Source organism: Nomascus leucogenys, chromosome 24 (genome assembly GCF_006542625.1).
Source record: "Nomascus leucogenys isolate Asia chromosome 24, Asia_NLE_v1, whole genome shotgun sequence".
Classification (NCBI taxonomy): Eukaryota; Metazoa; Chordata; class Mammalia; order Primates; family Hylobatidae; genus Nomascus; species Nomascus leucogenys.
Window position 1 is genome coordinate 1,194,015 of NC_044404.1, and position 14,208 is coordinate 1,208,222.

Sequence of the window (14,208 nt, forward strand, 5' to 3'; positions counted from 1 at the left end):
CAAAATATTTTTGGCTTATGTGAAATTGTTTAATTTTATCACATTTTTACTGGCACTATAGCTATTTGCAAGTACATATAAAACTACAGTGTTACATATAAACTATCAAAAAAGAACTTAAGAAATGAGACTAATCTAGCAACTTTACTTAAAAGTTTATTTTAAGGGAATAATTAAGGATGTCCATACAAAAGGATTTAGCCATGACATGAGAATATTCTTCCTGGCAAATCAATGGAAATTATTAAATGTGCAAAAGGGAACTGTTGGAATAAATTGTAATACTTCATATGATCATATATCATAACCTTTTAAAATGATTTTGAAGACTTGCATAAATTGACTTAAACACATATTTGTAATGCATGACTGAATAGGAGAAATATGGGCCAGCAAAGAACATAGCGTTGGTCCAATTTCTACAAAACAAAGAAGACTCTAATAGTATGACAGCAGGGAAGGGGGAATATGTCAACGTATGCATATGTATATGTATATATACGCGTAGCAAGTATGAACTTGAAAGGATATATATCAAATTGCTTACACAGATTACCTCAGAGAGGTAAATAACTTTGGCCTTTGGTGTTCTGTATTCCACATATTCTGAATTTTCCTTTTTTATTTAAATAGAGATGGGATCTCAGCCAGGAGCAGTGGCTCATACCTGTAATCTCAGCACTTTGGGAGGGTGAGAAGGGCAGATTGCTTGAGGCCAGGAGTTGGAGACCAATCTGGCCAAGATGGCAAAACTCTGTCTCTACTAAAAATTCAAAAAGTAGCCAGGTGCAGTGGCTCATGCCTGTAACCCCAGGTACTCAGCAGGCTGAGGCATGAGAATTGCTTGAACAAGGAGGCGGAGGTTGCAGTGAGCTGAGATCACACCACCGCGCTCCAGCCTGGGCAACAGACCAAGACTCTGTCAAAAAAAAAACAAAACAAAACAAAACAGCAACAAAAAAACAGTAATAAAGAGAAAACCTTATGGACAGGAGCAATGTCTCATGCCTGTAATCCCAGTGCTTTGGGAGGCCAAAATGGGAGAAGTGCTTGAGGCCAGGAGTTCAAGACCAGCATGGGCAACATAGCAAGACTTTTTCTCTACAAAAAAATTTAAAAATTAGCCAGGCATGGGCCGGGCACGGTGGCTCACGCCTGTAATACCAGCATTTTGGGAGGCCGAGGCACGTGGATCACGAGGTCAGGAGATCAAGACCATCCTGGCTAACACAGTGAAACCTTGTCTCTACTAAAAATACAAAAAAAAAATTAGCTGGGCGTGGTGGCGGGTGCCTGTAGTCCCAGCTACTCGGGAGGCTGAGGCAGGAGAATGGTGTGAACCCGGGAGGCAGAGCTTGCAGTGAGCCAAGATCACACCACTGCACTCAGCCTGGGCGACAGAGCAAGACTCTGTCTCAAAAATAAAATAAATAAATACATAAATAAATATTAGCCAGGCATACTAGTGCATGCTTATACTCCCAGGTATGTGGGAGGCTGAGGTGGGAGGATCACTTGAGCCTGAGAGTTGGAGGTTGCAGTGAGCTGTGATCACACCACCAGGGAGCCACAACCCCATCCCCACCTCCTTCCTCTGTCCTATGCTAGCAATAAATAAGTTTCCCAGTTACAAATAATTATTAGAACCTCCTCCACATGTGCCAGTTCCAACCTCAGCTAGGTAGGATACAGGGGCAGCCCTACCCTCTGGAATATACAAAACGTTACACAGACACAGTATGTACACCGGAGAAGGGGGGCCACCCCAGCAGCCCATGCCCTCGCCTGGTCCACAGTTAGCCACACTGTCCTGCCTCAGCTACCTCTCTGAATAAGACGATTGGAGCCCCACTGAGGGAAAAGTTGCTATGGTGAGAGTAACGGGGCCGTCAGGCCTCCTCCAAACAAACCAACTCCATCAGCCTCTGGCTCTTAAGTAACAATCATCATCATCCAGAAATTTAAGGACTCAGCCCTGGTCAAGGTGGCAAAGGGTCTGTTTGTCTTTCCCCATTAGACAGAGGTCTTGTCTTGCTATCCAAATTGTAAAGGGGTGACTGAGAAGGGGAGATAGGGACATGTGGTGGTGGAGACTCCAGCCCCACTTCTCCAGGCTTTGCTGACAGGGGCCTGATTTTAATTTTTATTTTTATCCCATGACTTTTTTTTAAATCCCATAACTTCTTTTTCATAACTTTTTTTGGTAACTTTTCATAAAATTTTTTCTACTTTTTTGCCACAAGTTTTCTTGCCACAACTTTTTTACATTTTTTATCCCCAAAATTTTTCACCCTATAACTTTAATCCCATAACTTTTTTATATTGTGTTGTTTTAATAAACACTTGCATAGTTGTATTACAATTTTGCAAAAATGAAACAGATTATCTCATGCCAAGCATGCCCAGCATTTGCACAGTATCAATACCTTTAATACTATAGTTTTCAAGACATGCAAAATAAAACTTTAAGGCAAAAACAGCACTTTGCAACAATAATTTATTACATTACAGTAGCATCACACCAGCAGTCAATAATGCCACTTTAGGCAAAAGTCTTTCAGTATTTCCATTATACAGTCTGTTTACAAGAATTCATAAATTGGTAAAATTCATTCTAAGAAAACTTGGCAAATAAAGCTTTGGACTGGAATTCGCATTTCTTTCTCTACTTTTCCTTCCCAACGTTTCTTTCTTTTAAACTACAGTATTCATATTTTTAAATATTTTAACTTATTTCAGAACACTAAGATAGCAGTTACATTTTTTAACGGTTATATTATTTTTAAATGACTAAGATACACTTTTAGAGAAACTATATTATGTATAGGGCTGATTTACATTTTCAAATTTTCCAAAAATCAGCTTTGGTTTTAGAGCTGATTTTTTTTTTTCATTTCTGGAAAACCTATCAGGTTTAATCAAATACTTTAAAAATGATTATTATATATTGCAATCTTTAGCTGTTTTGATTATTCCTACAGAAATTCAAATTTATTCAGTTGAACTCACATTTTAAAATTCTATGTTTCTGATGAACTCTAACCTTCCAATGTTGCCTTCTAAGCAAATTGAAAGCTGCCTTATACTAAATGAGAGCACAAATACTCGGCTGAATGAGGTATTGCAAAAGACGGCATGCACTTTGAAGAAAGACTTAAGTTATTGTCATACAATTTCCATTCTTTTTAGCTTTTTCTTAAATATATGACAAATACCTACACAAAGAGTGGTATTTCAGTTAATATAGTAAACTTATTTTCCAGACTGACATTCAGCTCAAATATGCCAGTATATGATTTAATCCATAGGCACCTGATGAACACATTATTGTTTAGACTGGTTACAGATGGTAGTAACCGTCTTTAAACTGAACTCAAAGAATGCAAAAGCAGCAAGTTCAGAAAATAAAAGGCAAGAACAGGACTTTAAGTGCATTTTAAACCCACAGGCTAGAAACTGTACCACTGATAATTGGCCGCATTATTTGGTCTACCAATTTTTCTTTATCATTCTGAAACTGGGTTTATCTAATACATTGATACATTCATATAATTTGGAAGAGTCAGTTGAAGTCACAAGGACCGAATATTTGCACTCTTTCAGTGAATGCCAGCAAATCTGTTATTCCATCGGCAGAATCGTATTGCTGCCCTCTTGTTAACGTCATATTTATAGAAGTATCATGAGGATGCCAGATGCTAAATATGGAGATGGTCTAGTAATTAGAAATCCCCACCCCAGGGAGCACACATACATATCTCCCTACATCCTATTAATGTGATGTGTTCTGGAATACAGACATTAGAACTTCATGAAGTTTGAACTGTTGAGTCTTTCCCAAGCATCATCAAGTTATGATTTAGGCAATGTCTGACTGAAATGCATTCATTCATCACGCATAGGCACAGTCACATAAATATTGCACAAAACATGTCCCTAACTGAAACCGAGAGGTACAGAAACATATTTCACTCTTTGTAAAGAAGTTTGTGAGGAAATATAACTGTGTGATTGTATAGACACGTTTCCTGATAATACATTGACATTCACAAACAGTAGATTGCACTGCAGTTTGTAAACATTTTAAGTTGCATAAACTTCTCCTTGATTTTCAAAGATAGTATAATACTGTTTACTAAAACTCCTTTTTGTTTCAACTAAGTACTCTCACATGTATTAGTTTATAATAATGTTTGTTATTATTTTTAAAGTGTTTTCCATTCAAGGAAAAGAAGTAAATTCCTATGTCAGAGTAACCAAGGTGGATGAAGAATAGGTATTAGCCAGAGAGGTCTAGATGGTAAAATCAATCTTCAAGCCTCAAAGAAGCTCCGTGAACAGAGAGGAATGCCAGGTGTCACACAGCTTTCCTTCACTCTAATTCATTCTTGGCTAGAGCCTGTATGCCTGTTCCAGGGACAGTTAAACTCTTAAAGGATTTCTTATGATCTTCAGTAAATACATTAAGAAGAATGCCAACCAGTGCCCTTTTGTGTACTGAGGCATGTAGTCATGTGATTAAAATAGGTAACATGAACTCTGACTTAAAAATGTATTATAGATACAAATGCTCTAAGCTAGGAAAGGTTTTCCACATGCACAGTCAATGATGGGAACCTTTCATTCCTCAGAAATCATCCCTTTTTAGGTCATCGAAAAAGAGTACAACTGCTGCAGCTCATGATGCAATATCTTCATGAGCCCAGAGCACATACAAATCCTAAGGGAACCAGCATAATACAGCGCTAATTCTTGGCACCGGAACAGATGAAACACACTCTATCCTGCACATACCTGCCAGAGCAGGCCACTTTCCTCTTCTGTGAGATTTAAAAAGCTCCCCCAAAAGGTTATGACTCCCATCACCAATACACCAATACAGAAAATGGAGGAAAGGCTGTTTCCAGTTCTCGGCCTTTAAACAACTCTAAATGTCAGTACTCATAGTGGCATATTACAAAGTAATAAACAGTGCACACCTGGGGGCAAACCACATATAGAGCTAATGAAGAGCTCACTGTGATTAAGATTAGATCAAACAATAGCAGAGTATAAGCAAATTTTATCTGAATTCTGTAATGAATATACATGTGGCAATAACATTAAAAACGCATGGCAGCCTATTCCAAACCATCAAGAATAGTTTTGTGCAAATAGTGGGTCTTTGTGTGTTTGAACTCCCACCATGTAAGGGCAAACTCAATATGCATGCTAATGACCTACAATTATGAAATTGAAAAATGCTAAAGGATGCCAGAGTGAACATCAGTGAAAGCCACAGAAACCCACTCTTAACTTTTTACAAATAAACTTAAACTATAAATTAGAAACACAAATAATCATGAGTGGCTGTAACATTCAAATGAAGTAAATGAATTGTGTAGGAGATTAACCCCATAACTTTGTTTTTTTAAAAATTTCTTGATCAGCCCTTTGATGATGGTGATGTTTATCTCCTTCTTCTTGGCAGCCAAACCCAGCAAAAGAATGGCACACAGTGGTTGCTGCCCAAGCCTGGGTGCACCTGGTGGTCCTGCACGATTGGCTCTGCAGTAGGGCTGTCTTGGGGAGAACCCTCCCTGGCCTTTCCTTGCGCAGGCTCCACACTGTCAGTGAGGCTCACCTCACAAAGATCTTTGAAGAGAGGGAGGCGGGGATCTGAGCACAGTGCGAGCCCCCCCTGCTCCTGCCTGCCCACCCTGCCTGAGGGCTGTACTCACCACCATGCTTGTGGGCAGCTAAAAGCTCCTGGGGGGCTGGGGATCCTGGACTGGGCTCATCAGCAGGATTCTGGGCAGTGGCCAGGAATTTGCTGTGCCCCTCACTGTAGTCACCACAAGCCGCAACATCATCTCTTGCAGCTTCAGCAGCTTCACCTGGAGTGGGGGGTGCTCAGGTGTCACGCCGCTGCTGGCGCCCACCCTCACACCCACCCCCACCCCCACAGAGATGTTGCACACCCTACCTTCATCTCCTTTCTGTCCTGGGCCAGCCTGATGATGTCCTCCTCCCGGTGCCGCATCTTTGGCACTGCCCCCCGGCTCTGTATTAAGGTGATGAACTTTACTGCAGGGGGACAGGGCTCAGACGCTGGGGTGCCTCCTACGGCCCTGCAGCTCCCCCTGCCGTGCCCTGGCCTCCCACTCACTGATGGCATCTCTCTCTCCAGGACTGAATGAATCGAAGTTCTAGTTTCTCCACCCACTCCCTCAGGTCTGTCTTCTCCTCCAAGAGGTCCATAAGGCCGCTCTGGAGCCAAAATAACGGGGTCACATCTTGGCAGTGACCTGCCCCTCCGCCCTGCCCTTCTGGGCCCATGCCAAGACTCAATCACCTCCAGCTTCTCCATGACTTCCTGCAAGGCCCGCTGGGTCTCCCCACTCACAGACTCGCCCCCAGTCCCTGGGGCTGGGACCACTGCCTCTGGCTCCTTCTGGGCCGAGGCCACCGGGTGAGCCAGGTGCTGGCAGCACACCCTCTGCTCTTTCACCTGCTCTAATAACCGTGCCTCTCTCTCCTGGGCACTGGCTCCAGCGGACTTGAAAAATGCCACCTGAGGGCAAGAAGTGAGCATTCTTGTAGGGGCATACACAGAACAAACAGGGCAGAGAGTTCGAGCGCAGCCCCTTCCCTTGGGGGCCTCAGAGAGTGCACCTGTTGGTCACAGGTGAAATGGTGTCTGACCACTGGCTCCCGGAAGGGGTGAGGGTCCAGAGAAATCAGAAGGCAGGGAATCTAAGAGCATAAAGGGGTTCTTGGAGGGACCACAGAGGAAGGTGGCAAAATGGGTGCAGGGGGAGTCAGGCTCACCGTGGCCTCCCAGCTCTCCAGGGCCTCTGGGACGCTCGGCATGGGCCAAGGTGCCTCCTCCCCCTCACTGTCCAGATGTCCTCCTCCATCTCCTGTGGGGGGTGGCCAGAAGGGTCCTCAGACAACCCAACAAGGGAGGTACCGTGGGCCCACCTGTGCCTCCACCCTCACTGTGTAACCCTGAGCCAGCCCCTCCCCAGAGAGGAATGAGCTGCTGTTCTTTATTTTTACTTTTAAGAACCAAGATCTTGCAATACTGTCAGGCACATTCCCACTACTGGTCGATGTGGGAGTTCTGACCTGCTCCCTTTCTGACCTGGCCCAGTTCAGCCATCCTTAGGCAACTTGGTGGACCCCCACTCACAGGAGGTCACCACAAATGCCAAACTTAGTGCAGGCACCCGGTAGGCATAATGACCAGCTGCTCTAAAGGTCTCTTCCAACTCCTCAATCCTATGCTGCTAACAGTCCCCCCTTCCTTCTGGGGCTCTCTTCTCTTCCTCTGAGCTGTCTCCCGTACCTTCCCCAAGGAGAGCCATGAGGCTCAACTGGGCCGTTAGCTGCTGTTTCTGCTGGCGGCAGCTTCCAGACGCTCCTAAGGGGCCAGGAAAGAGTGAGAAGGCACAGAGTTTGCCAGGTCGTCCCCCTCACAGCGCCGTCCTCGGCAGCTCCCTCCCCTGGGTCTCCTGCAACTTTTGGCGGGCCATCTCGGCCACCGCTTTGCCCCAAGCTTCCTGCTGCTGCAGCTGGTTCATTAGCTGGGTCTGCTGCAGTCACTGTCTGTGCAGCGCCTCCTTCTCAGAGGTCAGCTGCTGGTAGGTGGCCACTTGCTGCTGATAGGTGCCCACGTACTGCTGCAGGTGACCCAGGTAATGGTCTGGCTGCCACTGCAGACTCTGAGCCTCTTGGCTCTTCAGCTCCACCTGCAGGAAGACCCTGGGTGTGAGGGCACGTGGTGGCTGGCTTCCAGATTCTGGGCCCATTAATAGGGTAGCGAGGGCACTGTGGGGCTCTGTCACTGGCCCAGACCCCTGGCCCCTTGCTCCAGACCTAAGTGACTGCCTCCCTTTCCTAGAACCCCATGCCTCCTTCCCCAGCCTCAAATCTCATACCCTCTTCTCACCATTTCAACTGTAGGCCACAGACTGTTGGAAAAACAGTGGGAGCCAACCACCATCTGCTAGGTGTGCTACAGGCCTAATGCTTTCCATGTATTATCTCATTTAATCCCCAGCACCTCTGTCAGGAAAATGCTAACTTTCTTTTGAAGTGAAAGAAACAGACTTAGAGATGCAAAGTACTTGAATGGTGACCAGTGGAACCGAGGCTAGAATCCAGTTTTAATCTAAGGAGCACTTTTGTTTTGTTTTGAGACAGAGTGTCACTCTGTGGCCCAGGCTGGAGTGCAGTGGTGGAATCTCAGCTCACTGCATCCTCCATTTCCTGGGCTCAAGCGATTCTCGTGCCTCAGCCTCCTGAGTAGGTGGGATTACAGGCATGCACCACCATGCCTGGTTAATTTTTTTTTTTTTTTTTTTTGTAATTTTAGTAGAGATAAGGTTTTATCATGTTGGCCAGGCTGATCTCAAACTCCCGACCTCAACTGATTCTCCTGCCTCAGCCTCCCAAAGTGCTGGGATTATAGGCATGAGCCACCATGCCTGGCATAAGGAGCCTGTTATACCACTGTCTCTTCCCCTATGATTGGGGGGCTCCATGGCTCTAGCTGGGATGATGATGTCCAGACCTGGGAGGAGCCCAGGGCTACCCACTTTTAAAATTCAGAGGGCAGGAAGCAAGAAACAGCCATAGGACTGCCCTAGAGGGTGCTGGGGTCACCTGCCCCCAGGCTGGAACTGCCTCTGTCCTGGCACCTCCCCTCCCCAGAGCTGGTGCCTGTCTCCCAGCCCTTTTTGGATGGGGTGTGAGTTACCGTCTCCACCTCGCCAAGCTTCTGAAGCTCCTTTACTTGCGGTTCCAACTGCAGTGCACTCTTGTTCTCGTTGTTCAGGACAGAGAGAAGCAATCAGCTACCACCCACTGCAGCTGGAGACCCCAGAATTTGGTGTCTTCCTCCCATGGCACTGGGAAGGGTGGAGGCAAGTTAGAAAAATCATCCCCTCTCTCCCAAAGCCACCAGAGCAGGGCTCTGGCTCACAGGTGCCTTTAGAAGTAATATTTCATGTGAGGGCTACACTGCCCTATTTTACAGTCGGGAAAACAAAGGCCCGGAGGGCTAGGAAGGAGGGCAGGCTCCCCAGCTGGGGCAAGGCACCAGCTCCTTGAAGACGCTCTGTGGCTTGGCCAGCTGCTGAAGCCTCTCCTCCTGCTCCCGAAGCTTCTCCTCCTGCTCCCAAAGCATCTCCTTTTGCCCCCGGTTCAGGAGACTTATGCGCTGATTGTTTTTCACCTGGGCCTGGAGCTCTCCTGCCACTCTCTCCAGCTCCTTCCTCAGGTGCTGCAGCTCCACCTCAGAGGTCACTGCTGGGGGCTCCGGGGGCAAGGGTTCAGCTGAGAAAGGAAGCAGACAGTAAGAGCCTCTGGATTCCAAAAAAAAAAAAACAAAAAAACAAAAAACAAAAACAAAAACACAGAAAAAACCTCCTCTTGGTGCACAGCTCCTCTCAGGCTCCCCAAACTTGGCCTCGCTGCTAATGATTCCTCGCACCCGGATTGTAGCTAATCTTCCAAACCACTTTCAGATAGAGAGCAATGTGGGTGGCTGACAACGGGCCCTCTTTGCTGATGGGGACACTGAGGCTAATGGAGACGACAAGACTTGCTGTCTCCTGGCACAGACCTCTTTCCCTCTGCCTCAAAGCCCTTCCATCCACCCACCTCCCTGGGGCATTCTAAGCCACCCCCACAACCCTCTGATGCCAGTCCTGCTGCCAGGTCATGCCAGCCCCATCTTACCCCTCTGGTTTTTGAGTTTGGACAAGCTCCTTTCCAGCTTCTCTACCCGACAAGCATCATGCTTCTTCTTCTTCAATGTGCAAACCTGCCCAAAGCACAGGGGGAAAGGGCCGTGGAGAGAGGGGCTGGTGGCTAGACAGGCTGCCATCTCCCTCTCTGCCCCCACCTCCACAAAGCCCAGACCCATGACCACCTCTGGCTGTACTATTCCCATTTTACAGATGCCCAGAAAGATCCAGTGACCTATCTAAGGTGGGGGGGGCTGAAGGGTCAGATCTCACCTCCTGCGACATTTTTCTCATCCTCTGCTGCCACCGGGCCCTCTCTCCTTTTATATGCTGAGCAAATTCATCTTTCTCTAGCTGGACTTGTATCGGCAACTCCTTCAACTGCAAGAATGGGCACAGAAGTTAGGAAGGGCTGTCACTGGTCCTCACCTGCTCCTGGCCACCTGGGGTCATCTTCCTTCCACATCCCTCCCTCTGCAAAACCTCACCTGTGTCAGCTGTGCTTTTAGCAGTGCCTGCTCCTGTATGGAATGCTCTAACTTCCACTTCATACATGCTTTACTGCGGCTCGAGAACTGGATGGTGAAGAGTGAGAAGTTTCAATCTGGGGAGCCTGGGCCATTCCACACAGTGCCCCTTAAAAGGGCCAGGGCTAGGCTCAATAAACAACTCAGTCAGTAAAGATCAAGGCACTTCCAAGCCCATGGTCTAGTTTTTAAAAGAACTCTAAGCTGGAAGGGACAGGGAACAAGATCAAATTTATAGCTGGCTAACAGAGGCCCAGAGAGATCAGATAATATTGCTATTGTTATTACTGTTATTATTACCACTGTTTAAACCTTTATGGAGTGCTTCACTAGGTACCATGCTGGCAATCCCATTTAATCCTCACAACCACCATAGGAGTTGCAAGGTAATCGCCTCTATGGTGTAGATGAAAAAACATGGAGTATTTGAGGTTAAGTGCTTGCCTAAGATCACTTAGGCAGAGCTGGGATTTGAACACCCAGGTCTATCCGATTCTCTAAGCCCATTTTTCTTGCTGGGGGTGGTGGCACAGATAAGAAGGGGAAAATTAATATTTTGTTCACTTTTTGAAAGGATGATACGTTCGCATAGTCCAAAACTCAGAAGGTACAGAAGGGAAGTATCTCCCAGCCACCTTGTTGCTCTCTCCTGGGTTTTTAATGAACCCTTGCAAACATGTTTTATGTCTATTATCATAATATGGACACACAACACACACACACACGTTTCCTCTCTCTACAGAAATGGTAACATACTGAAGATACTCTTCTGTACCTTCACAATACAAGTACCCAATACCTCACCTAGGACTTGGCCAAGACCACAGCCAGGTAAGGGCAGGGCAGGCACTTGGCCTCCAAGCTCTACGTCCAGGGCTCGCTCCCCAGAGTGCCCCCCACAGCGCCCCCACAACTCACCCACAGCAGCTGCCTCAGCCCCAGGCTGCCTCTAAGAACCATACACAAAAGCAGTGAAAAATGGCCATGCTGCCTCCTGGGCAGGACACTCCATCCTGCAGAAGGGACCTTTAGGCTCACTCCTCCATCTGTGAAGCCAGGCTCCCAGGGGATGGGGCAGGTGGTTGGACTCACGCTGTTCACCTTCTTCTTCTGTGTAGCAGCGACAGCAGAGAGCCTGCTCTAACTCTCCTCTACACTGCAGGTGGCTGACCAGATCCTTGGACCCTTCTGTAATGAGAGTTGAGATGTGTCCCAAAGGGCTCCCCCGAAGGCCTGTCGAAGTGCCAGGTTGAAGGATGACAGGGTGCCCAGATTCCTACCTTCAAAGTGTCTGCGAGAGTGTTTCATGTGCTACAGGTCTGAATTTAGTTTCTCTTTCTGTATGTTCAATCTCTGGATTTGAACCTTTGGGAGAAAAGCCAAGCAAGTGCTGAAAGAGAAGGAAAGAAACATTCTCGGGAGGACAGGAGGAAACTTCACACCCTCCACTCACCTCTAGCTCCCTTTCAGCTCTCCGTTTCTTGTTGCTTGCTTTCTTTTCCTACAGGAAGAGGAAGACAGAGCTCTTACTGGGCGGAGGCAGAGATGGCCACAGCAAGAGACATGCCCCCAGAATGGCACCACTGCCCCAGGACAGGCCCACCCGTGGGACCAGGTTATCAGGGACCCTGTGGGGATGGGGTGGAATCTGGAGGGTGAGCCTTCTTCCCCAGGCTGGGAGTGGGTGAGACGAGACTGGGGCCTCTATGTCTGACTGCTCCCCAAACCCAGCAGTCGTGTCGCGAGGAAACAAAGAAATCACGTTACTTCTTCCAGCTGATATTCCACTTGTTTCTTCTGTTGCTTCTGTGGGGAGAGTCACATTAAGGTGACTGAGGGTGGCCCCCTCAATTCTATTCCCCAGGCCAGGAATGGATTTTAAAGGCAAAGTTCTCAGACATAATGGGAACATGAATTGGTAAACTCTCCTCAAGCTCCCAAGGACAGAGGATTTGGGTCTTTGTTGGTTTTTGCCCACAGCCACAGAACTCAAAGTCTGAATCAGGACTCTCTTGAGAGGACAGTAACATAAACCCCTAGAGATGGAGTTTGAGAAAGGCCCCTCCTTCTGGCAGCTTGTGATTTAGAAAAGTGCGTTCATTCAGTAAACATTTACTGAGCACGTACGGGCCAGGTACGGTTCTTCACAGCAGACACAGGATGGAAAAGGACAGACAGGAGCCCTTGGCCCTGAGGTTTCCATTCTCAGAGGCCTTTAAATCTCAGGCTCTCAGAGCTAACAGAGACCTTTGATACTCACTACCTCCTCTGGAAACACGAGCCCAAAAAGGAGAGGTGGCTTGTCCAGAATCGAAGAGCAAATTAGGGACTGAGTCACAGCAGAAATACATAGTCCCTGACAACCAGTCAGGGTAGCACTTCCCTGAGAGGCAACAACCCCAGGGCACGGGTAGCAAGGACTCGAGCAGGGGTGTCTGGAGAGGAGAGAGTCGGCAAAGAGGGCAGCAAAAGAGCCACGCTGCATGCTCTGGGGTCCCTCCAGGTGAGGCCTGGGTGCCCCAGCTCCCTATTTGTCCTTGGCACCAGGGGCCCCATCCCCCTTCTTCAGGGCCCCGATGGGAAACTGGAGCCCAAGATTGGCAGCATGGAATCAGGGGACCCCATTGGGCTCTTACCAAAGATTTGATGGTATTCTTCAGTTGACTGATTTTTACGGACTTCGAGTCCAGGACTACTGCTAGTTCTTGGCACGGGCTCTGAGGTACATGCAGAGAGGAGGAGGTGGAGGAGGAGTAGGGGGAGAGGTAGAGAGAACAATCATTAGGGCTGGGGTGTGTGTGGGCTGTCTCAGCTGGCAGGGGGGCACTGAGTCCCCGCTGTGGGAGGAAGTTGGAGGGCTGGCCTGCAGGGTCACTGCACCTCCGCCCAGAGCCTCTTACCTTCAGATCCTTCAGGGTAGCAGATGATGTAGGGCCCTCCCCGTGGAAACCTGTTGCTGACTACAAGAGATGAGAGTGCACATGGAGATGTTCTGTCCCCCTCAGTATCTAAGCCCTCTGACTTCCTTTCTTCCCCATCAACTGGCAACATTTTCTTTTCTGCCTATCTTGGACCCTTTGTCCCATAACTCCTTTGTGCCAACTTCTCTCATGGTTCTTATCTCCCCACCATCCCACCCTGGGGCCCTTTCAATGACTCCTGATGGCAAGTGGCTGTTCTCATTGTCCTGGCTTCCCCTTGAGACTGGGGATGAGGAAAATCAAACAGCAATGACCATATCCTGGGTGTCCTGAGTGTTTACAGCAGGCCATGTACTAGGGATTAACATAAAAACAACAGTAACAAATCCCATTTAAACTTCACAAATGGAAGTCAAACAATACCACCTCTGTTATACAGATGTGAAAAGAGAGGCCCAAAGAGCTCAAGCAACTTGCCCTAAATCATATCCCTAGTAGACGGAGAGGCAGGATTCAAACCCAGAATTCTTAACCAGTACCCCACCATCCATCCACAATCTTAACAATTACCCTCTACTGCCCCTTCGGCCCCCTGTCCCCAGAAGCCTGGTCAGCCAAGACTCACATCCCCAGGTGAGTGGCAATCACCAGAATTGGCTGTCTCAGAGATACTGCCATTTGTTTTCCTGTTCCTCTTTGCTCCTCCTGGAACACCAGAGCTGTTTCTCTGCCAACATTCTCTTAACTGTTGGAAAGAAGAGCAGTAATACTCATGAGAACAATCAGCCCTTACAGCCACATCCTCCTTTACAGATTTTACAAAATACTCTTATACACCATCTGATTTAATGACACCAACAACTGTACAAGGTGTTGTCACAATCATTTAGTGACTGAGAGGAATTGATATCATGGCTAGAAAAAAAAAAAGAAAAGAAAGAAAAAGGCAAAACTGGAACTTTGAAACTCAGTCTTCTGACTCCAAGCTCCGGGATTTTGCCAGGAATCAGCAGCTGCCAGGGACCA

General features: G+C 47.3%; 1 protein-coding gene across 1 annotated transcript in view; it reads right to left on the bottom strand.

Annotated features, from left to right (window-relative positions):
- Positions 1–5,265: 5,265 nt before the first annotated feature.
- The window catches only part of LOC100592891 (putative golgin subfamily A member 8F/8G), a 54,484-nt gene continuing 45,541 nt past the window's right edge, over positions 5,266–14,208 (bottom strand). Inside the window, 20 exon segments of the mRNA XM_030805322.1 lie at positions 5,266–5,634; positions 5,721–5,876; positions 5,966–6,066; positions 6,149–6,249; positions 6,811–6,902; positions 7,331–7,387; positions 7,390–7,405; positions 8,753–8,818; positions 9,086–9,321; positions 9,727–9,811; positions 10,008–10,115; positions 10,223–10,309; positions 11,112–11,116; positions 11,354–11,449; positions 11,542–11,626; positions 11,715–11,762; positions 12,029–12,067; positions 12,898–12,978; positions 13,162–13,221; positions 13,808–13,927. Of these exon segments, the coding sequence (XP_030661182.1) occupies positions 5,450–5,634; positions 5,721–5,876; positions 5,966–6,066; positions 6,149–6,249; positions 6,811–6,902; positions 7,331–7,387; positions 7,390–7,405; positions 8,753–8,818; positions 9,086–9,321; positions 9,727–9,811; positions 10,008–10,115; positions 10,223–10,309; positions 11,112–11,116; positions 11,354–11,449; positions 11,542–11,626; positions 11,715–11,762; positions 12,029–12,067; positions 12,898–12,978; positions 13,162–13,221; positions 13,808–13,927 (1,824 nt within the window). The 3' untranslated portion in view covers positions 5,266–5,449.